At 41.7% G+C, this 24,540-nt stretch overlaps 1 protein-coding gene and 1 non-coding gene across 12 annotated transcripts in view; both read left to right on the top strand.

The window, feature by feature from the left end:
* The window catches only part of herc1 (HECT and RLD domain containing E3 ubiquitin protein ligase family member 1), an 80,545-nt gene extending 57,112 nt beyond the window's left edge, over positions 1–23,433 (top strand). For 10 of the 11 annotated variants that reach the window (XM_025911297.1, XM_025911353.1, XM_013266335.3 and 7 more), the window contains 25 exons: positions 54–254; positions 343–473; positions 609–826; positions 955–1,075; positions 1,217–1,366; positions 1,579–1,680; positions 1,780–1,953; positions 2,180–2,479; positions 2,566–2,631; positions 4,181–4,306; positions 4,498–4,636; positions 4,832–5,013; positions 6,471–6,626; positions 7,257–7,379; positions 7,483–7,585; positions 8,750–8,919; positions 10,382–10,520; positions 10,904–11,073; positions 14,363–14,532; positions 14,815–14,980; positions 15,049–15,125; positions 16,689–16,941; positions 18,133–18,285; positions 19,270–19,575; positions 22,794–23,433. In XM_025911297.1, the coding sequence (XP_025767082.1) occupies positions 54–254; positions 343–473; positions 609–826; positions 955–1,075; positions 1,217–1,366; positions 1,579–1,680; positions 1,780–1,953; positions 2,180–2,479; positions 2,566–2,631; positions 4,181–4,306; positions 4,498–4,636; positions 4,832–5,013; positions 6,471–6,626; positions 7,257–7,379; positions 7,483–7,585; positions 8,750–8,919; positions 10,382–10,520; positions 10,904–11,073; positions 14,363–14,532; positions 14,815–14,980; positions 15,049–15,125; positions 16,689–16,941; positions 18,133–18,285; positions 19,270–19,575; positions 22,794–22,979 (4,082 nt within the window). In that variant the 3' untranslated portion in view covers positions 22,980–23,433. The remainder of the gene's footprint in view (positions 1–53; positions 255–342; positions 474–608; positions 827–954; positions 1,076–1,216; positions 1,367–1,578; positions 1,681–1,779; positions 1,954–2,179; positions 2,480–2,565; positions 2,632–4,180; positions 4,307–4,497; positions 4,637–4,831; positions 5,014–6,470; positions 6,627–7,256; positions 7,380–7,482; positions 7,586–8,749; positions 8,920–10,381; positions 10,521–10,903; positions 11,074–14,362; positions 14,533–14,814; positions 14,981–15,048; positions 15,126–16,688; positions 16,942–18,132; positions 18,286–19,269; positions 19,576–22,793) is intronic. The other variant, XM_025911230.1, reaches the window with a different exon arrangement.
* On the top strand, positions 15,243–15,350 carry LOC112847420 (U6 spliceosomal RNA). Its single transcript, XR_003220961.1, has one exon. It is a non-coding gene; the product is annotated as a U6 spliceosomal RNA (small nuclear RNA).
* Positions 23,434–24,540: the final 1,107 nt, after the last annotated feature.

Genomic DNA, 24,540 nt, shown 5'->3' with positions numbered 1-24,540 from the left:
CCTGGTTTGGTGTTAATGAATTGACAGATGGATCTGCTTTCATTGTCTCCAAGGTGGTAAAGGGCTTTTGGATGTGCAGCCTCACTGGGTGTCTGCACTAACTTGGCCTGAAGAGGAAGCAGAGTCCTTGTGGTGTGGGGAGCCCAAAGACATGCTGCTGGTGGGTCGAATGGATGGATCACTGGGCCTCATCGAGGTGCTGGACTCTTCTGGTATGCACCGCACAGAGCTGGAACATTGCTACAGGAAAGACGGTATGAGATTTTTATTTCAGGTTCAACCACATCTTTGATATTTATTTGTGTAACTGAAAGAAAAACAGAAGTTTTTTTTCTCTTTTAGTGGCAATAATGCACATTGCCTGGTACAGTGAAGACAAGCCTTTTGCCGTTGGCTACGCAGATGGAAAGCTGCTGATTGGATCCAAAGAACCTTTGGATAAAGGAGCCATTGTTGTCATTGATGCACACAAGGTGGAGTAATTTTGTCATTCTGTTTTTGTTGTGATTCTTTCATTTAGATTTCAAAAAGAGAGAGCTGTTTTTCTGTCAGCTAGATGGATAATATGTACATTTATAGCTGACAGTGATTCCAAATCTTTTTGTCAGGAGTCGATCAGCAGCATGAAGTGGAGTCCAACGGGTCAGATCCTGCTGACGTGTGCTAAAGAGGAGACTGTGAAACTGTGGGCCAATCCAGACTCCTGCTCTGACACGGGCTCTGGCTGGCACTGCCTACAGAGCCTTAGACACCCCTCCTTGGTTAATGGTGTGGCCTGGTGCAGCTTGCCTGGATGCAGTCCGAAGCCCCTCAGCATGTTTGCCGTGTACGTTGACCATGAATGTGCTCTCTGTTTTGGGTTTTGTGATTTCACTTCTGCTGTTTTTGTTATTTCTCCACACTAAATGATTATTTTGAGGCAAAAAAGTTTTTATGGGTCATTATGCTTTTCAGATGCTGCCAGAATGGTCTAGTCTCTGTCTGGACTGTTCCTCAAGACATTTCAAACTTCACAGACTCCTGTTCCTCTGACTCAGAAGGATGGTGGGAGAATGAAGCCAAACCTAAGTTAATGGTATTTGTGTGTGTTTTAAGGATTCTACTGTAAAAGCACTTTAGCCAAATTCATCCAGTAGCAGCTGAGTTTCTTTTGCTTTACTTTTGAGCAATAAGTTAATGTATTGTTCCACCTCAATGTGCTATCATTGATGTGCAGCAGTCCTCCCGATGGTCAGAAGATGGAGCAGTTTGTGTGTTCCAGCTAAAGGGCCACATCACTCCAGTAAGAACACTGGCTTTCAGTCCTGATGGTCTGGCCCTGGCATCTGGAGGAGTGGGAGGCCTCATGAACATCTGGTCCCTGCGGGTAAGAAACATACATATACACACAGATGGAAATGAAGTCACATAGTTCATATGTAAATACTGTAAGTACACACACAGATGACTGGAAACATGTAGATGGAAAGAACACATGACACTTAATTACACTTGTGAATGAAGCTGCTGTTTATAGTGACACTGAATGGCTTTCCACTGAACACACTGTGTGTGTGTGCGTGTGTCCATTTCCAACAGGATGGCTCAGTACTCCAGACTGTAGTAGCTGGGTCAGGGGCTGTCCAGAACATTGTCTGGGTCTCAGATGTGGGCGTGGCTGTCTGCTCCAACAGGTCGAAGGCAAGTTGTCTCATTTGACTCCGATGTCTCCGTCATTTTGTATGATTGTATTTGTCCTCAGTTAAGTTTCATTTGCCTTTTGTATGGCTTGATTTCCAGGATGTGTTGGTTGTGAACTGCTCCAAAGAGTTCATGGCATCTAACCATGTGCTGGCCACCTGCCGCACGGCTTTGAAGAAGCAAGGTGTGGTCGGCCTCAACTTGGCACCCTGCATGAGAGCTTTCCTGGAGAGACTGCCTGTCATGTTGCAGGAGCAGTATGCCTATGAGAAGGTAGAGGGAGATACGATATAGCCCCTACTAGAAGTCAGAGGTTGTATTAGATGATTATATCAGCACATTTATTTCTTGGGCTGAAAAAACCTTCTTCATCAGCTCTATTTGGGTTGGAGAACTCTATGAGAAAAAAATAAAAGCCAATCCAAGCAAACTTGCACTATTCATGACAGATTAATAGTATGTAACACTAACAATGTCTCTCTTTGTTCTCTACTTCCAGCCCCATGTTGTATGCGGGGAGCAGCTTGTCCACAGCCCGTACATGCAGTGCCTTGCCTCTCTGGCTGTTGGTCTCCATCTGGACCAGCTTCTGTGCCGTCCCCCTGTGCCGCCCCACCTTCGACACTGTCCACCTGAGTCTGGCATCGCTGTGTGGAGCGCCAGTGAGTGGGCATGGTTGGACTGTTTCTCCACCACAGTAAAGGCGGCAGAGGCTCTTGCTCGTGGTGCAGCCTTCCCCGAGTCCTTCTCCGTTCCTGACCTGGAACCTGTGCCTAAAGATGAAATGGCTCTGCTCCTGGTGAGCAAAGCTGATTAAACTGTAATTTATAATGTAGTCAAAAACTGTAGAGCTCATAACAACAGCCTTTGCTTTTATTTCTACAGGACAACAGTAAATGGTCAGCTAGTATGGATGAACAGATCATGTCATGGGCCACCTCCAGGCCAGAGGTAATTTTGATAGTTTAGGTGAAATAAATGGCCCCCCTCTGGGGGGTACTGCTTTATACGCTTTATACTGCTGTTGCAGTATGTAGTAAAAGCAGAGACATTATTTCTTGAACAAGTTTAGCTGCTTATTTTCATATGATTTTTCTGATTTTAAATAAGATTTTTAGAAATGTTTAAGAGGAAGATTAAATCGTTTCATTGCAGAAGGTTAAAATACATATTAGAATACAATAATGAACAAATAGAACACAAAAGCTAACACATGTAAATGCTTTAATTAGTACAGAAGAAGAATATTATGAAAATGTATTTTGGATGATGTGTGTTTGGCTTCTCATCCAGTGTTTGCACTGCTCTGCTTCTCTTTAGCTTCACCTCGTTAACTCTGCTCCTTAGATTTGAACCAAATTCAATTCCCTCTCTATTGTCTCAGATTAGTTCTCCACACTCTGAACTCTCTGCTCAGTTCAGCTACGGTTCCCCCAATACAGAACAGCCAGCAGTCCACCCATTCACACACTGCCTCTGCCTTGTTGTACCAAAAAGTGATTTCAAATGTTTATGTCTTTACTTACACTGATAAATAACATGTAGTCAGCAGGAGTTACAGGGGGAGATAAAGTATAACATGTTTTGCAAGTATCTTTATGATTGCAATATTGTACCTACTCTATCTTCTGCATTATAATCAGTACTTATGGCTTTGTTTACAGCTAAAATATCTTTATAGAACTGTTATGTTATGTTTCTGCTGCTATAGGTTATATAAAAGTCACTTTGCCCAAAACCGATTGCAGAGTTTACCTTGCGATGGGGATATGATCAAAATGAGCTGATGGCAATCAAGAGATATATATTTAACAGATTTTAGACCACCAAGTCATTTACAATAGTCTGAATATTGGAAATCACTTTTTTGTGTGACCCGTTCAGCCCTTCCTATTTTATCCAACTGCAGTCCTCTATATATCTATTTATTTAGGTACAAGTGATCATAACCTTTTTTTTTTTTTTTAACCCCTCGGCGTAAAAGGCCGATGCAGTACTGCTGTCACCCTGCCGAGCAGGCAGGGAAGCAACGTGGAAGTAATGTAGGAGTTGGAAACTAAAACCATAGGTGTCTACTAAAAATCTTAGATGGATTAGAATTCCAGTGAATTTGACCTCAAGATCAAGGTCAGAGGTCAAGTTTTCTAAAATTCTGAAAACTTGACAACACGGCAACATAGGATGTTAAAATTAATACCGCAGGTTCATCTGGTACTAATACCTCTGACTGCAGAAAGAGAGCAAGAGGTCATTGTGAAAAGTGGTGTAAAAAGTGTCTCAATCAACCAAAATCACAACATTAACAACACTGAGATTAACTGAAGGCTGATGATAAGTAAGAGGGATGTCAGGCCAGATGGGAAGGTGGATATTTCCACACAACACACACTTTTCTTGATCTCAAAAATTGAAAACCAAATCCCTACCTCGTGATTTAATATTACATCTAGTTTTAACCCAATTCTTTTCTTCCATTTTTCATGTTTGGGTTCATGATCAGGACTGGCACCTCGGAGGGAAATGTGACGTGTTTCTGTGGGGCGCAGGCCGACACGGTCAGCTAGCAGAGGCTGGAAGAAATATCCTGGTTCCAACCATTGCCCCTTCCTTCTCTCAGGCACAGCAGGTGCATAGACATAAACTACTGGACATATTGTTTTTTGAACTTTGTTTCTATAATTAAAACAGCAGCGTGAGCTGTATTTTATTTTTACCTGTGAGAAACAGAAGAATTGCAATCAAGATACCCAGTTGAGACAGAACGTGCCCATAGAGCTCTTCATTCTGATTACTCGTTCACGTTCTCACTTCTTGTAGGTGGTGTGTGGGCAGAATTGCACCTTTGTGATCCAGCCCAACGGCACCGTATTGGCCTGTGGAGAGGGGAGCTATGGCCGCCTGGGACAAGGCAACTCAGATGACCTGCATGTCCTTACTGTCATCTCAGCTCTTCAAGGTGACATGACAACATCTGTATACAACCAAAAGTAACAAACAAACAGGCACAAAGCCAGTTGAATGTAGCGGAACGCTTAACGACTAAAAGGCAAATTATTTGTGGTAGTTGGTGTGCACGAAATATAGAGCTAAAAGAACATTTGGTAGCGGATTGGTGACATAAACCCTGTCATGTGCTTTTCGTTCTTACTAGGTTTTGTTGTGACCCAGTTGGTTACATCTTGCGGTAGTGATGGTCACTCCATGGCTCTGACAGAGAGCGGCGAGGTGTTCAGCTGGGGAGACGGTGACTACGGCAAGCTTGGACATGGAAACAGCGACCGCCAGCGACGACCCCGACAGATTGAGGCACTGCAAGGAGAGGAGGTGGTCCAGGTAAGTCTCCACCCTCCTTAAAAATATATTTCATTTAGTGCTGTCAACGTTAATCTTGTTAAAATGACATTAAAGCCATAACTGCATTAACGGTTATGGGGGGGGGATGCACGGCATCAACACGTTAGCGCAGTTAGCTAATCAATGCATTAGTGCCGTGCAGCCCCTCGCATGGGCCGATCCGTGTTAACTCGCTAACAGAGATTTGCCGTGTTAATGCGGTTATGGCATTAACGTCATTTTAACGAGATTAATGCTGACAGCACTAATTTCATTCAATTCCATAGTACCCAAAAAAATCATGTTGGATATATACAGAGGGCTGAATTCAGACAATGATGTGACAGGGTACAAATTTTATTGGTACTCAGTAGTTTGTAGGGTCTGCCTTATAAATATAAGTAAATATGTATATTGTATATATTACATGTATCTAAATGTATCAACAAAATGGAATTAAATTGAATAGTTTGTATATCCATGTGTTGTGGGATGTCCTCCAAGATCTGGACCAGGGTATGACTGAGCTCTTGGAGAGACAACCTGAGGTTCAGATAGACAAAACATAATATCTCAGAGGTGTAATACTGGATTTAGGTTATGCGAGCATGGGGGCCACTAAATGGCAATTCATCCTCTAGGAACAGCTTACTCTCTCATACTGTCTGCACATGAGACCTGACATCGTCATGCACCCAGGGGAACCAGGACCCACCACACTAAAAAGTTCCCTCTTCATCTGTCAGTGGCTTCCACCTGTAAAGCTGGGGTTTTCTCTTTGTTGCTCCTTAAAATGCACTGATTCTTATATAGCGCTTTTCTACTTTCCCGGAGTACTCAAAACGCTGTATACAACATGCCTCATTCACCTCATTCACACCCACTCATACAAGCACTTCTAAATTCAAGTGCAAACTAACCAACATTCACACACCAATGAACACATCGGAGGGCAACTTGGGGTTAGTATCTTGCCCAAGGATATTTGGCACGAATCACCAACCTTCCATTCAGTAGCTGATCTGCTCTACCGCCTGAGCCACACCCACCCTGTTGTTGATTTTATTAACACAAAAGCATCCATTAATCCTCTGTGCTACTTAACTGATCAGATTGGTATTCCAGATGTTATACTCTGGCTAGAGTCTCCTTAAGATGTGTTCTTTTAATCTTTTTTGAGCGGTGTACAGTGTAATTCTGTGGGAAACAATAAAACTCAACATGTTTGCCTACTTTGAGCCAAAAAACATTTTAAAAGTTTTTTCTCTTGAGGGTTAGACTTCCGACACTATCTTTGCTGTTGCAGAATTCTGTCATATATCTATTAAGGTTTCTTTGGGTCACACTTCTCCTCCATATTCTGCACACCTTTATTGGGTTTAACAAGAACATCATAGAGATAGGAGCCTTCTAAGGCAGTTTCAGTTACAATGCTCTTTGCTTTCTTCACTATTTAGATGTCTTGTGGGTTCAAACATTCGGCCGTAGTCACAGCTGATGGGAAGCTTTTCACTTTTGGTAATGGTGATTATGGAAGACTAGGGCTGGGAAACACTTCAAACAAGAAGCTGCCAGAGAAGGTCACTGCTCTGGAGGGCTACCATGTAGGACAGGTAAGACATTCATTACTGTTACAGTTGGTGTCTGTGAAATGCTTCGATATGCAGCACATTCAGAGGATTTCTGTACTGTTACACTGTTACTGTTCTCTATACTGGAGAACAATATGAAGACATCAGTCATCATCCACTGGTGCTATATGCTGATTGTGGACATCCAAAAAAACGACTGTGAAATAAATATTTCAGTGGTTCTTATATAGAGCTTTTCTACTCTACCTGAGCACTCAAAGGGCGTTTGTACAACTTGCCAAATTCACCCACTCATACGAGCACTTTTTATTCTATGCTTTTTCTACGTAATTGCTTTCTGTTTACCATTCACACGTTTACACACAGTGTTGTGCCCAAAGGATATTTGGCATACAGACTGGAGCCGATCAAGCTACCAACCTTCCAACCTTCCAACCCCATCAGCTACTCCCACCCTTGATAATATGAATTTTTAAAAGTTTTTACAGTAATATGGTTGTGCTCAAAGTGTTGTGACATTTTGGCAGATTATTTCTGGTTGGTGAAACTACTTTGGGGCAGTTTTGAGTTCTGATTGTTTTTGATTATTTTCAGTTGTCCAGCCTTATCATAGCTATTGATAGTTGGTGTTGTCGTGTGCTCCATCCTCAGGTTGCTTGTGGTTTGAACCACACTTTAGTTGTCTCTGCTGATGGAATGATGGTTTGGGCCTTTGGCGATGGAGACTATGGGAAACTGGGACTTGGGAATTCCACAGCCAAGTCCTCACCTCAGGTACCTGCTGCATTCTGATGCCTGAACAGTGAACTGAAGTTCATCTGTTGGCCTATCAAACAGTGAAACTGTTTGTGACCCTGATCTGTTTTGAAATCCTTAGAAAGTGGACGTGCTGTGTGGGATTGGTATTAAAAAAGTAGCCTGTGGAACTCAGTTTTCCGTGGCTTTAACCAAAGATGGCAAGGTTTTCACGTTTGGCCAAGGTAAGCTTTGCTTATTCCAGGTTTACAAACAAAGTTAATTTAGAAGTGCCTTAAATCTGCATTCTTGTTAAAGACCAGTCTGTAGGCAAATGTTCTTATAGCTCACTTGATCAACGACTTCATAAAACATTTTGCTGATGAGTTTGAGTTCTCAGTCTTTCTCTCACCCACGTTGGAGTCTTATTCACCCGTCGACGAAAGACAGACCTAGCTGCCATGTCGCCCATATTAGCCAATACCTGCGCTTTTATTTTGTTTAATTTTTATTTGAGACTCAGTTTCTCATTACAAGATCTGTTTCAGACAAGCATATTAAAATTACAAGAATAAAATGGTGAAAATTGTCCAAGATTTACAAAATCATATTTATAGATATACCAATCAGCCAGAGAAAATTGATGTGTTAAAGGTTTACAGCCAGTTAAATATCTTAAGGCCTCAGGATAAACTGAGAGTGAGCAGGAGGGCTGATGAGTGATGCCTTAAACCAGGAGGGTGGCAGCAGGGTACCCCAACTTCAGCCTCAGTTTCTTTAACAGGTGGTCAGTATGTGACTTAAATACTGTGATCAATGACAGTTTTAAGTATTTGCACAAGTCCACAGGTTCAATAGAAATGCCTTGACAAGACACAAGAGAGGGAAGTGCTGCTAGTACTGTATTTCTATTGTTTAGAACAACGTGACCGTGGTTTTTTTTTTTTTTCTGCATTTAAAATGCAGCATGATCTGCAGTGAGATGAAACAGCTGTGACTGCACAAAAGCTAAATGTAATTGTGCAAAAACCATGTTGATGGTATTAATGCAAAAATAATAATGTACGCCCTGAGATAGAAACCTCTGTTAGTGACATTATGATGGTGTATAAACTCTATAAGACATAACAGAAACCCACAAACCCGTCAGTCCCATTTTTTTCTTATTTTATATGGGATATTAATGCCACAATAATGTATAAGCATATTAATGAATGTTAGCGAAAACAGTAGTTTATTACATAACAAATTAAATTAAATTAAATTATTAAATTGATATTTAGATTTGGCCATTGGTGGTTTTAACACTGATTATGACAATTACACAATTGATTTTTCACCATGAAGTCAAAGTGAGATTTTTTCTGTGCCATGTTATTCAAATATATTTTTTACCTTTTCTGTTGAAGACCGCCTAATTGGCTTGCCAGAGGGTCGAGCCAGGAACCACAACCGGCCCCAACAGGTACCAGGTCTCTCAGGGATCCACATCCAGGATGTCGCTGTAGGAGCTGAACACACTCTGGTACTCTCCTCCACAGGAGATGTTTACACCTGGGGCAGCAACTCGGAGGGACAGGTGACATGCATACAATGCTTGTGCATGGGAACATAAGTGTCAGAGTCTCAATAATACTGTTTGCTGCTCATCTTATTTGAAGTAATTGGATTTACTAAAAATGTAGCCTTGTCATCTATCTTATATTACACACATAGAGAACCTTGTGGCACACAATAGCCAAGATAAAAGGACGAGGACTCAGAAGCAGCCAAAGAAAAGTATCATTCAGACAGATATGATGTGAACCACTCCAAAGCAGAACCAGATGCACTAACCCAATATTTCAGCCTATCAAGGAAAGTATGGTGGTGGACAGTATCAAACGTAGAGTTTAACGTCAGAATATTCTCCAGCGTCACTTTGCATTAAAATAACACTGGACACTCAAAGAACAGCAGTTTCAGTAAAATGAGCCCCAGATTGAAATTTCACAAGCACACTGTCTTTGTTTAAGACTGGAGTAATCTGCTTAGTCATAGCCTTTTCTAAACTCTTAGCAATAAATGGTAATTTTGAGATTGGTCTGTAAATGCTAAGAAAAAGAATGAGCAGGGACGCTCTCTCAGGTCAGTGTTTCAAAGCTCCTAAGAGAAGTCTCTGGCCCATCCTTGGCCTCTACACTGACTGGTAGATTCAATTCAGTTGATTTCAGTTTTATTTATATACAGCACCAAATCAGAACACAGTCGCCTCAAGGTGCTTTATGCAGTAAGGTAAAGACCCTACAATAATACAAACAGAGAAAACCTCAACAAAACTCTACAAGCAAGTGCTTTAGTGACAGTGGGAAGGGAAAACTCACTTTTAACAGGAAGAAACCTTCAGCAGAACCAGGCTGGTAAATGGACTAGTTCTTATATAACGCTTTATAGAACTTGAACTTTTTCTAGTGTATCTAAGTGCTTTCTGTCTTGGAGAGCATTGGAATTAGTATCTTGCCCACAGATATTTGGCATGCAAACTACAGCAGCCAGGGATCAAACGCAGCAGATGACCTGCTCTACCTCCTGAGCTACAGCCACCCCTTCAGTAGTAGCAGCGATTAGCTGCTCTGCTTCGCACAGGACCCTGACCCAGAATCAGGTCATTTGCAAGATATTTAGCACGAGGTTCTCCACAAATCTCAGTGTGCAACTGGAGAGGGACGTGCGTCGTTCAGCTGTCCTCCAGCACAGTCACAAAGGGCTCAGCCAGCTATCTTAGACTAACAAATGATCCACAGTGCTACGGTATCACTGAGTCTAAGCAGGATTCCTGCGGTGCCTCTCATACTGTGCAGGATTACTACTGCAACAACATACCATCAGTAGGGTAAAATTAACTTGTCTCACGACAGTCTAACGAGTTTGCATTGTTTGCATTCCTGGCAGTAAGTTTTTATTTATTTTCAGAATTGATCTTGAGCTGTTATACACACTTATTCTTAAATGTTCTGGTTGGACGTTATTAATGTATGTTGACTTATGACTGTGTTGTGCAGCTGGGTCTGGGACACACCAACCATGTTAGAGAACCTACACTGGTAACAACGCTGCAGGGCAAGAACATCCATCAGATCTCTGCTGGACGCTGTCATAGTGCAGCGTGGACGGCTCCCTCTGTGCCGCCTCGAGCACCAGGTTACACAGACACACAAAATTCACATAATGTCTCCTGATATTTTGATACTTTTTCCCAGATATCAGATTTCCTGCTGTGCTGCGGGGACATACAAAATACCAGAGGATAATTGTTTTATTTTTATGTATTATGCTTAGAAACCTGCCTTATTCCAGAGATGGAATAAGTTCTATTTCATGTCACATAGAAAATATGTCAAAGGAATTCACAGAACTAGAGACAGAGCTTTGGATGGCTGCCACAACAAGCAATAATTAGAATAACTATGACAGCAGAAAATCTCTTTAATGTAACTTTTGCCATGAGTGAAAAAGTCGATTTTTCTTTCCACACTTCTCAATGTTCAGGGTGATCATATCTCACTCTGTCTAATCTTCCTCAGGCTCATCTGTACCTCTTCAGCTTGGCCTGCCAGCAGCAGTGCCTCCTCAGTACAGTGGACTTAAAGAATTGAGCATCGAGGCAGTGAGGGCCCGTTTGCGGCTCCTCTACCACTTCTCTGACCTCATGTACTCGTCATGGAGACTACTCAACCTCAGCCCTAACAACCAGGTGGGCAACAACTACAATAAAAACAAAAGACACTTGTACAGAACATTTTTAGAAATTTGGTAAAAAATGTGTTGTTAGAATTTTTTGTAATGTGATATCAGTTATATTGTTCTGAATGATTCACATTTGCCCTTAAGAAGTTGCACACAGCCAATAGGCTTTAGCTTAATTTAGGCAAATTGCTATTTGCCTAAATTAAGCTAAAGCCTATTTGACCTGTCAGTGACACTTGTTAGTGATGCTAAGTGTTAGTTATGTCTTACTGTATATTTTATGTACTACAGAAACAGCTTCTGGAAAAATACTGTTAGTTTAGTGCCTCTAAAACATTGACTATAACAAGCTGAAAACACACCCATAGATGTGAACAGAATGAGAAGAAGAAAATGGCTAAACTTAGATTTGCATCTCCAGCCTCAGTAACTGAAGGCAGAATCCAAATTTTATGCAGTGAAAATGAGCAAGGCATGCTCTGAACACCTTCACTCTCATAACTGAAAGGCTGTAAAGGTGATTGAGTTCAGGGATAAACCCAGAAAAGGTGCATGTTGTACACACTTTTTGGTGTTTATTATGAAGTTCGGATTGGTCAAATGCATCTTGAAATCTGACATTTGTGTTGTCGCTTCTTGTTTCGACTGCACTAGAAGGAGCCAGTAACCTAAATATGCAGCTGAATTAGCACCCCCCTGTCTCAGTCTTCAGTCTCAGTCTGTGACTTCCTCAGTACACTGTATAAACACTGTGTTTCAGACACAAGCCAAAAGTCAGCACTCTGTCCTCGGGGCAGACCCTTAGTTGTTGAAATTGACCTCTCAGTAGGTAAGCATGCAGTCATCACAATGCTGGATGCAATTGAATCACCTATCCTTCAGCCTGAAAGTGGGGGTCCCTATAGAGAGCAGGCTGTCAGGGCCTCGCAGCCAGCAGACTGATAATCTCTGAATGCCAGACTTTAGTGGCCACCAAGGGGCCACTAGTGTCAGAGAGAGGTGCTGCTGATGTACGCTTTCCAAAGTCCTCCGATGGAAATGGTTGCATCGTGGTCAATTGCATAGAAGAATGAGGGCAAAAAGTCTACTTTTACCTCAACAAACAGATCCCACAACTGGCCACTAGTAAAGGGTGTAATATTAATTCCCTCCTCCCGGGTTCCTGCCTGGAGAGAAAGTCCAGCCCCAACATGTGTGGCTCTTGGAGACAGAAAATGAACACTAAATCATAAAAGCAGAGAGTGAGATAGGTTTAACAGTCAAGGATTACGTGCCCCTCCCTGGACGTTTATGTAAGAGACCACTGTTGAATTTTCTATCCTGACTAATACATGCTGGCCCAGAACTGGACAAAGAAAGTTGAGAGCTTGAAACCAGCCTGTGCTGCTCTGAAATTCAGACTCCTCTCACTGATGAGGGTGAGAAACGTGGGATTACCTGATGTGGTCACCTGAACATCTGACAAGTCCGAACTAGGAATTACAACCTGAAACAGCAAAAATATATTTTTGTGTGCAGGGGGGTTTGTGCTTGGGAGACTGTGTTAGCAAAGTGCAGTGCCTTGTGGGACTGACAACTTAAACAGAAGGGAAGCAGCATCTCCCTGCATTTCTTAACTCAATCCCATAGCTAGGAGGACTGAGACTTCTTTCTCCTGGGCGTTGGGGCCCTAAGGTGGACCTTAGCTCCAGGCTGTCTGGCGTGGAAGTTACCCCAGAGACTGGGCTCTCGCTGGTGGTACACCCACATTAGCAGCAGTCGGTCCACTCTTGCCGGTGGGAAGAGGAACAGCTAGCCTGCGAGACCAAACTGCGAACTTGGGATTTGTGTCATGTCTGGGGATGATATCACGCAAAGCTACCGTCTGCTTCTTCCTCAGTTCAGATTCAAATGACCTGACAACAGATACTGGTTCACCCAAGTAGATGGCACTGTCCCTATCTGAGACGTCAGAAAAGGTCAGATGTGCTACTATTATTGAAGCCATCTCTCTGTTAGGGAGCACACCACAAAGGGCACGGAGAATGTATTCCATTTTGACGTGGTTCTCATTAAGGTAGAAGTAGTTGTCTGGGGAAAACAATGGACCCAAGTTCCACCAGGTACATCGCCTGGTACGACTGTATCATAGTGACTGAGCTCATGGCATGGGCAGTGCCCGCCTCAGCATTATAAATCTTGTCGAGCTGAGATGCAGAGCATGTACAGTGCTTGGATGGAAGAGATGCGGGATCAGCTACACCATATATGTGGAATGGGGCCAGATAAGCTGCCAGGGATGTCTCCAGAAATGTAAATGGTAAATTTACCAGCTACAGCCATTCCGTAGGAGGCGGGTTGGCTAAGCCAGCCTTCTTTGTGCTGTCCAGCTCCAAATACTGTCCATAGCTGGGGATTCCCTAACCCAAGACGGTTAGCGGTGAAGCAGTTAGCTCGGAGACAAAGTCTGGGAATACTGGAAGGCAGTTATAGGCTGTTGTCGGATCCGCTGGAAGGAAAAACTCCACAAACTGCCAGAGATTTCTAAGATGGTGGAGGAGATGGTCAGTCCAGATATTTGCAGGGACATCGACCAGATACTCCTCATCTTCAGATTTGGAAAAGCTGGAACCCTAGCGAGGGTATTGCAGTGCAACAGCCGTTCTAGCACTTTCTCCGTCGAGCCCTGGAGCTGGCAACAACATACACAGGCTTACTTTTCCTAGCGTGTTAAGTCCCCAGGCAGACAGGGCAACCTCATGCTGGTCCTTGTCATGCAAACAGCACTCATTAGGACGGGAGAAACAGAAGATTTCTGCTTTGCTTGCTTCCGTTTGGTACTCATGCCAAAATGCAAAGCAACAGTGCTACACAAGGAGACTTAAAATTTCCACTCTGTGGGAAGCCCACACACCAACTGAGCAGTGGAGGCTAACACCAGCGAGGCAGTTAAACTGACTTCATGCCAGCAGACAACAGCACTAACTATCAGTAGCTAGCCCAACTTGGCATCCCCTCAGTTCTTACGCTGAGGTGAAGTGTAAAAACTGCAGGATCAATGTGATTACAGAAGTCTATATGTGTAGGGTTGTATATGTGTCATCACAGGGCATGAATAGAAGTGTCTTAAGCCACAACATGCAGGGGCGTGATATCCCAAACTATATGTGTTGTATGGATTGAAAGGGAACTACTATGTTATATCTTAATTGGAAAGATTTTTTTCTTCCCTGTAGTTTAGACGTTGCACAAATGTAGGCAAAAGATTTTGGGCTCCTCTTAATTAGTAAATACTAAATGTCATTTTAATTCTGCAGAGCTGTACCTCCCATTACAATGCCGGTACCTGGGGAATCGTCCAGGGCCAGTTAAGGCCCCTTTTGGCTCCCAGAGTGTATACGCTGCCTATGGTGCGATCGATAGGCAAGACCATGGTGCAGGGCAAGAACTACGGTCCCCAGATCACTGTCAAACGGATCTCCACACGGTCAGTACTGAGCACCGTTTGTTTGGTAACTATTTTTAGCCTGCAGTTTTGGTCAGAGGTTTCCATGCACTCATCACTGGTATGAATGTCAGTGTTTTAGAGGTTTTAATGGTTGCTTGAAACTGTTCCAGGGTGGAATTGTTGTACTGTGTAAAAAAAAAATAGATGCATAACTACTTCATCAGCTACTGATGTTATAAACATAATTTTGTGCTTAAAGGTAAACTTAAAACCCCCTTCTTCCTTTTCACTTTGGTTTTCCATCACATTTGAACTCTGCAGAGGTCGGAAGTGTAAACCAATCTTTGTACAGATTGCTCGGCAAGTTGTAAAGTTGAATGCTTCAGATCTCCGACTTCCCTCAAGAGCCTGGAAGGTCAAACTAGTTGGAGAAGGTGCTGACGATGCAGGAGGGGTCTTTGATGACACCATCACAGAGATGTGTCAGGTATGTTTACTAGCTGTCTGATGTACTAGTGCTACTACTTCTTCACTGTCATGTATATCTATCCATAGGAACTGGAGACAGGAGTTGTAGACCTGCTCATCCCATCTCCCAATGCCACAGCAGAGGTTGGCTACAACAGAGACAGGTGAGAAGACCTTAATGAAACATGTAGGTCAGTTAATGTGTTGGAAGTTTTAGGACTTTAAGAGAGTAACTAATCCTTTGTTTGAAATAAAAGAAAGACACTTCTTTGATGGCTTTGGTGCTTGCTTTGGAAAGCACGTACGCTAAATTGGATATGATACAGGGAAGATTAGCATGGCCTCTGCGCAAGGATGACACGTACGTTCGTGAAGGGTTCCACATTTTTCAGCAGAGGCTTCAAGAGAGAACGAGGTACAAACCGTGTCTGCCGTCTATTATATTGGGGAACGTTGCTAGCAAACGAGATGGACGAGCTAACAGTGCTGACATGGAGTCAAAGGGAATATCGTGAGTGTAGCTTGATGTGTTTCACCGAATCACGGATGCACCAGGGTATTCCCGATGACAGTGGACAGTGTGGCTTCCACACCATTCCGGCGGACAGGGACAGCGCCACGAGCGGTAAGCAGAAAGGAAGAGGGCTTGCTGTTCTTGTTAACAAACGGTGCTCACATAACAATCAAAAAACGGATTTGTTGCCCGAACAGTGCGCTGTTGGACTGATGCCGTATTATTTGCTCAGGGAATTTACCCTTGTAATGTTACGTTCCTCCCTCTGCTAACCCCACAGCTGCATGTGACATTATCCACTCTGCTATAGCCCAGTTACAGACTCAGCACCCGAGTGCTTCCATTGCTATCTCGGGTGACTTCAACCATGTCACCTTAGACACTACACTGTGTCTAAGGTGACATGGTTGAAGTCACCACTCCACACCTCTCACACATGTGAGAGGTGTGGAGTGGCAGCAAGACTCAGGCCGTCCAACAGCAGAGGAGCTGGGGGCAGTGAGGATGGAGCTAATGAGTTGAATGTGTTTTTCAGCAGCTTCGACACTGCAGTGAAAGCTCACCCACCTACAGCCTTACCTGTAGTCAGCCTGAAATCCAGAGCTACACCACTCCCTCAGGATTTTTTACGAGTCTGTTGTGGCCAGTGCCATCCTCTATGCTGTTGCATGCTGGGGCAGCAGGTTGAGGGTCACAGATGCCAGCAGACTCAATAAACTGCTCGGCAAGGCCAGTAATGTTATGGGGATGGAGCTGGACTCCCTTAGGGTGTTTCTGACAGGTGGATGTTGTCCAAGATAAGGACAATGCTGGACAGTACCTCCCACACACTCCATGACTTGCTGGCTAGTAACAGGAGCACGGACTGAGACACAGGACTGAACGACACAGGAAATCATTCCTGCCTGTGCAACTCCTCCATCTAATACGCTGTACACACTGCAACAATTACACCCTTTTGCACACACTCTACAATAAAATAACAAATGACAAAGTTTCACAGGTTAGAGTCAAATGTCAATTATCTACATTTCACCTCTATAATATTCTTGATATTTATAATTGAGTGATTTGTATGTGTGTATATTGTGCTATTTCTTAAATGTGTAAACTTTGTAATAGTTTAGTCTGTTACTGTTATTGCCTTGGAGCAACTGTAACCCACATAGTTTCCTTATGGATTATTAAAGTATTCTGATTCTGATTTTGATAGATTCCTCCTCAACCCATCAGCATGCCTGGATGAACACATGCTCCAGTTTAAATTCTTAGGTATTCTTATGGGGGTAGCCATCCGCACCAAGAAGCCCCTGGATCTGCACTTGGCTCCTTTGGTTTGGAAACAGTTGTGCTGCATTCCCTTGTTGCTGGAGGACCTGGAGGAAGTGGACCTCCTCTATGTGCAGACACTCAAAAGCATTCTTCACATTGAAGACAGCGGCATCACGGAGGATAATTTCCATGAGGTTAGAAAAGCATTTTGACTGTATGTTAGGCGGATCGTTTGAGGATTATACTTAGACATTTAAATTGAAACCACACTAAAGCAAGCCACCAGCCACAAACACATTCATTCATTCAGCAGTGTTACAGTGTTAACTGGGATTGTTTAATAGAACATTTAATTCAATGTTTGGTTCATTTTTAGTGCGACAGAGAAAACAAAGGAGATGTCTACATTTAAGAACAGTTGAAATATGAAAGAAAACCTGTGTAATGTTACTTTGCTTGAGATACGGTTACCTGGGTCCAACCTGGAATTAGGCCGGGGGGAGAGGCTACATTGGCAAAGCGGGCTGGGTATCGTCTAACGTTGAGCAATATCTAAAATTTTTCCAACCGACATTCGTCAGTCCGATAAATGATGACTTTTTGATGGGCAGAGCAATATATAGTTATGCACGGCTTGATTTGCGTTTTTAGGATTTATAAGGTGAAAGGTAAAGACCCTACAGTAATATAGAGAAAGCCCAACAATCGAAAGACCCCCTATGAGCAAGCTCTTGGCGAAAGTGGGAAGGAAAAATGCCCTTTCAACAGGAAGAAACCTCCAGCAGGCTCAGGGAGGAGGAGCCAGTTGGAGGTGAGGGGAGGAAGACTGAAAAAAAAGACACGCTGTAGATGAGAGCTAATTTCTGCCACATGAGCTGTCATACGTTGGATGAAATGAATAAATGAACAGAAAAATAAACGGTTGTTAGATTTAGTAGAAAGCTTTTATAGAAAACCTTACACAGTGGGCTTTATTTACCATGACTGCAGAAGTTATTGACTTGTATTTTATGCTTTGTTTGTCTTTCTGATGCATTCTCTTTGATAATATAATTGGCCATATTCTAGTACAAAGCCTCATTTTGATCCTCTTCTTTTAGGCCATGGATATAACTGGTTTTTAACTACGCATTCATATAGAAAAACAGCAGTTTTTCTTTTCAAACTCAGATCTGGGGACAAAGATTAATTGTCTTTTTTCCCCCGTTTATCACTGATCCACAGGGCCCAAGGTTTATTATTTAGGACTTAGAGATGTGGAGATTCTAGGTATATTTTTAAATCATTAATTTAATTCCATCAGAGGCCCTTTCTTTACAAAGTAAAGTTCTCTAACCTCAGTGAGCTCTTTGCCAGTACTCATAGTTTTTGTGTTTGTTTTGCAGATGATTCCTCTGGATTCCTTTGTCGGGCAGAGTGCAGATGGTAAAATGGTCCCCATTATCCCAGGAGGGAACAGCATCCCTCTCACTTTCTCCAACAGGAAGGAATATGTGGAAAGAGCTATTGAGTACAGACTGCATGAAATCGACCGTCAGGTACAGAAAAGGCTTTTACACACCGGACACGTCAAATTCGTGCAAATATTTTGTGTATTAAAAATATTTTTCGGACTCACCTATTCAGTACAACACCATAAACTAAATTTTTCCAATTTTCTGGATCTGAATAAACAGATCTGACCAATCAGATCACTGCCTTGGGCAACAAATGCAATTGTAACTCAAATCATGCAATGATATGGAAATAGTAAAATGTTACTATTTCCCCTCAGATTGGATGGACTCAGAGTCTCAGTGTTTTATGTTTCCTGTTTAGAAACATCAGGACGAGCTCATCTTGGCTTGATGTTGACTCTTTTCACAGTGTGGTTTTTTTGAGGATAATTTTTACTTTCGGTGTGTGTATACATTACACCGCAAGTTTCTGTTTGGAAAATTTGCAAAGAAAAAGGATGACTAGCACAACATTGTATATATTGTACTGTAATCTCTTTTTCTTTTTTTAAAAAAACAAACAAATATGTGTTTATTAAAAACATGGTTGTAACTTCAAAGTCATAAAAATTAGGTCCGTGTGGAAGTGTCTTAAACCTGTGTTGGGTCAAAGACCCGCTTATTGGCCATAGCTGTGGTTGTAAAAAAAGACTTCGGATAGACGTCTGAGAAGCATTTTGACTTGACTTTCCTTTGGAGTTTATTTGGGTCATATTAAATTGAACGAAAAAAAGTCTGTCTTGTACGTCTTGGTCATACTGTTTCAAAACTTCGTTGGCTAATGACTTCTCAGTCACAAGTTGTTAGCCACTGAGCATTCACAGGGGAATGTATAGATGATCCAGATACAGACACAGTGTTTGTCTGCTGTTTCAACATGGCAAACCTAATAAAAACAAGCTGTGTGCAGGACTGGAAACAAACAAGAACATCTCTATTATTTAGCCGTTCTGACAATTAGATAAAACATGTGACTTTGGCCTTAACACAGACATAAGTCTTCTCCTATGGGCTCATCTCTTCCAGGTGGCAGCAGTGCGTGAGGGCATGTCGTGGATCGTGCCGGTGCCGCTACTGTCCCTGCTCACTGCCAAGCAGCTGGAGCAGATGGTTTGTGGCATGCCGGAGATCTGCTGCGATGTGCTCAAGAAGGTGGTGCGCTACAGAGAGGTGGATGAACAGCACTCCTTGGTGCAATGGTTTTGGCAGACCCTGGAGGAGTTCTCCAACGAGGAGCGTGTCCTATTCATGCGCTTTGTCTCAGGTCGCTCCAGGCTCCCTGCTAACACAGCTGATATCTCCCAGAGGTTTCAGATCATGAAGGTGGACAGGGTGAGTAAAGCAGTGCATTGTCATCACGAATAAATGCACAATTATTTTCCTTAAATTCCTGGGGAATCTAAGTGATATTTAGATATCTAAGTATTGGCAATGAGCTGAGCAGGTAAAATAACTTTTCTCTGGATAAGGCAATTCAGAGACAGAGGACCTCAGTCTAAGTTAATCTGGGGGCATTTTGGTTCTTTTGGTACTCCATCTTCAATGGACCGCTGCGTAACTCAGGACAATACTAGAAAACTATCGTTATGAGTGTACAATAACATATTTTTGCATTTCCTAGCAAAAATGCAATGTGAATGCTGGAAATTGAAAGATTTTGCCTGAAATGTTTAAAAATATTTGAAATAGTCAAAGCTGAACTTCCTGAATAAGCTTAATTTAATTAGATTACCAAATTATCAGCAAACTTAAGTGTAAAAAGTAGAAGTACAAAATTGAAAAATGGGCTAAATAAAACCAAAAAACCCATCATTTTACTCTAAAATAATAACCACTGGTATCCTCTTTCATCCCCTGTTATTGTTATTGTGATAGATATTATGGTTCTCTCATAAATGTCCCCAAAGCGCTGCCTCCTCCATCCAACTCTTCCACTGGGAACAATGTTAAAACAGTTCTAAATGCCGTCTGAAAATCACAGGCTGTTTTACACTGTCACGACATCCACATACTAAACTCGACAGATGTGAAAATTTAAGAATTGGTAGACTAGAAGTTGTTGGCGCTCACGGTGAAAGACTTTTTCTGATACAACAGTTTTCTCTTAGGAAGCATTTGTTTCAGGACAAATTTCTGTCTATTTCAACCTGAAGCTGACAGAAGTCTGGGTCACCTGACAAGAGTCACTATAGCAACCAGTCCTCACACCTGCATCCTGATGGGCTCTCTCTCACCCAGCCAAGATTCATCTCAAATTATATCTTTCAACTGCTGCTGTGTCCACAGTTTTTACTCTACAGCCATTATCTTAATCTTAAAATGTAGGACAGTTTGTCTTCAACCTCAGCAAACCGACTCTGCCTTTAGGCTCGGGCTTATAGTAGCCCTGGCCTGCATCTTAATTAGTGAATTAATTAAGTAGGTGCAGGTGTCAAAAAACAACACAGTGCTTCAGAAACACTGTGCCGAGGCTTAGTTCATCAGCACATCACTCCTGATCACATCACCTGATTCAGTGGTTTATAAGGAAGTGAATCATTGGCAGGATTTGTGGTGTGTTTTTGTGGAGCTTTTGTGCGAGACATAGTGAACCACTGCGCGACATTGAGATATGGAGTCAGCAACAAAAAGAAGATGTTCTGCCTATTCCTAAATAAAAACCACTTTAATAAGGAGTTCTACCCGCAGGTCTAAAATGTACATAAGAAACACACCTTACATTTATAGTGACAGAATTATAACCATCACTAGTCTGGGAGCCTCCATTAATTAAATGGAGGCAGATCTTAAACTTGGTCAGAGTTTTTTTTCATTTGAGGCAATCAGCCAAAATAAAGCCCATCTTATCAAAGCAGCTTTTTGAGACAGTAATCTATGCCTTTGTTACATCTAGGCTGGATTATTGTAACACACTTTATTGTGGGTCTGCAGGTTGTGCAAAATGATGCAGTGCGTCTTTTAACTGGAACAAAAAAGTCTGAGCACATTACCCCCATTCTAATTTCACTCCACTGGCTACCTGTACATTTTAGGATCGTTTTTAAAAGTTCTTTTATTTGTTTTTAAATCTCTAAATGGACCTTACCTCTCAGAGCTACTACAGCCATATACACCGACCCGCTCCCTTAGGTTCGCCACTTAGCAGCTCCTTAAGGTACCAAAAACTAAGTAAAAATTTAGAGGTCCTTTTGAGGTGGCTGCTCCAAACGGGCAGCTACAGCCCCTTTGGAGCAATTTTATTAAATTAAATTAAATTTTATTTTATTTGTTTATGCTATTTCTATATGTACAGCACTTTGTGAACCCTGGTTTTATGTTGGTGTGGTCTTATATAAGCTTTGGTCACTGGTGAAATACATAATCAAGCTAGGCAGGGACCTCACAGCACAAGCGTACTCCCAGCCTATTAAAAGATTGCGTTGCACATTATAATATATAGTCCTTTTTTTTATGAATAAAAAATATCAAGAAGTCACAGGCAAAGGGAGAACACAGCATGGCACACGTTTAAACAAGAAAGGTTTAGTCATCAAAATGATTTCATAATCAGAATACTTTAATAATCCCAAAGGAAATTATTTTGGATTTGTTCATAAAATAGACAGAATATTTTATGTTTATTTTGTCACCCCAAAAATTAATTAAAGCACTATATCAGCCCGATATCAGACAAAACTGTCACATGATATTAAACAGAAACCGTCAACTCAGCTCTGTAGAGTTGACAATCTCAATAGAGCAATTCATTTAATTTGTAGTTTCATGCTGCTCTTCATATTTTTGGCCACCAGATGTCACCAAAGAGGACTGTGCTGAAAAGCTTCGAGTAATGAAGCTTCAGTGCTTCAGAAAGCTTCATTTCTCCATCACTCATCTTAATTATACAATTCACAGAGCAACAAACTGTCCATCATAAACATATTTCATCTAAGTTATCTTGAATCTGGCCATGTGCCATACCTGCACAGAGTCACAAAATATCTTGCTTGTCGTGTGGGCTACAGATAGAGCAGAGTCAGTGCAGTCAAACACACCTGGCTTCAGTTAATCCAACCCCATCAAGCCACTCTCAAACTAGTGCCCATTTCCCACAGCAAACATGGAGAAGAGCTAATCTAGGCAATACTATGTTACACCAGGATATTTAAAGTACAGCAGAATGGGAGGCAGAGCCTTCAGCTTTCACGTCCGTCTTCTGTGTAATCACCGCCCAGTTTGGATGTGGTAGACAGAAACTCTGTATTTTTCCAACTTTCATTTTTGATAAAGCTTATAGCTAGGATGACCGTGAACCCTTCCTTCGTTATGCTGCAATAGGCCTGACCTGCTGGGGCTTCTCATGATGCATCACCGCTTGCATGTTTCTTCTTCACTCACATTCACTCACTTTCCATTAAATCTTTAGTGTATTGTTGTTTGTTCTTTACCTTATAATATAAAGTGGCTTGAGGCCACTGTTGTTGTGATTTGGTGCCAATTGAATTGAATTTAGAAGAAGAGAGCAGAGTTTAGCCTGCTGTAATTTGGAATTTGTTGTGTGTCCTCCACAGCCCTATGACAGCTTGCCCACCTCTCAGACGTGTTTCTTCCAGCTGCGCTTGCCTCCGTACTCAAGCCAGGCTGTCATGGCTGAGAGGCTGCGCTACGCCATCAATAACTGCCGCTCCATCGACATGGACAACTACATGCTCTCCCGGAACGTGGACAATGCCGAGGGCTCTGACACTGACTACTGATCCAAGCAGTTCCACACATACACACAAATAAACTCGGCAGAAATGAGCAGGAACAGGCAGTATTATCCAAACTGCACCATCATAGGAAACTCTTAAGCAGATGGGCCATTTTTTAATCTATTTTATGTCGATTAAACAGCACAACTTTTCATTTCTCTTTGTGGTTTATTAGCAGTTTTTATTGACACAAATTCATTACAAGAAATGCATTTAGTGTTTTATTATCTTTTTTTGTGCACATCCCATTTTCAGGGTTTTTGCATGGAGATATGTTTATTTGTTTGGAAATGTGTATAGAACATTATCAAGCAAGCTGTGGAGAAAGAAACACATATTGTACATTGTGTAAAATGCTACATTAGGGAAAATGTCATATTTATTGTTTTCATTGCCTATGCCAAGTTTCCCAAACCATATAAAAGACCTGACAATAAATGCTGCATAATTGATTGGATGTTCTGTTGCTAGAGTTGGCTATTTCTATGGTAAAAAGAAAAACCCTTCATCATAAATAGGTTAATTTATGTGAGAAGTACAAAATATCACAAATGCCACAGTTTGACAGGAGGAAATAAACTGGAAAAAAATAATAATAATCGGGGGAAAAACAATCAACCGAGCAGGTGAAACAGATTCTCATGACACAGAGCTTTGTGAAGTTCCCCCTTCCTGTTTCCTTATTTTTTTTGCATATTTGTCATATTTTCATGTTGTTAACGTTCGACATAGATGTCCCCAGTAAATACAACATGCAGTTTTTAACTTAATCCATTTATTACGGGAAACAGCCGGAACAAATGGTTAACTTACTCAATCTAAAGTGAAATCTTCATTTTAAAAATGCAAAGTTTTTACTGGAGTTATCTAATAGTAAAATGTTTTGATGATTTGAAACAAAGTGAAAAATATGCTAGAACTCAGAAAGGTCTTACTCACTCTTCCAGGTAAGTAAATCCCAAACGGTTGATTCTGTTCATCTGGACGCAGCGTTTTCAGTGGGAGAAATGTTTCGTCACTCATCCAAGTGACTTCCTTGGTCTCAGCTGACTGCAGGTTTCCCCGAAATTGAATTGAAATCAGACCTAGTTTTATTCTTGAGATCATCTTATGCCGGTCTAACAGCACAGGTATACACAGAGCTAGTCTTTCTCTAGTTTAACAACCAAATCTATGTCAGATTATCCTTTATACATGTTTACACTGGAATATCATCATGCAACATTATGCCTTTGGAACACTTTTCTAAGGGTAATCATCGTACTGTAAAGTTTTTATGTATGTGTGTTCCTTACTTCCTCCTGGATGAGAAGACCGATCTTGATGAAACTTTGCGTAAAGAAAATTAAATGCATAAACATATAAAATGCACATATAAAAATATTTTATACAAATTCCACAATATATGCGAGAGGCTCATTGGCTATTGTAGGGTCTACCTTACAATATAAAGCGCCTTGAGGAGACTGTTGTTGTGATTTGGCGCTGTATAAATAAAATTGAATTGAATAACTTATAATTAGAATCACATATTTGTGTTTTATTTTTTACACAGTCTTGTGTC

The sequence above is a fragment of the Oreochromis niloticus genome, linkage group LG1, assembly GCF_001858045.2.
Source record: "Oreochromis niloticus isolate F11D_XX linkage group LG1, O_niloticus_UMD_NMBU, whole genome shotgun sequence".
In the NCBI taxonomy this organism is placed as follows: Eukaryota; Metazoa; Chordata; class Actinopteri; order Cichliformes; family Cichlidae; genus Oreochromis; species Oreochromis niloticus.
This window is presented reverse-complemented; position numbering and strand designations above follow the sequence as displayed.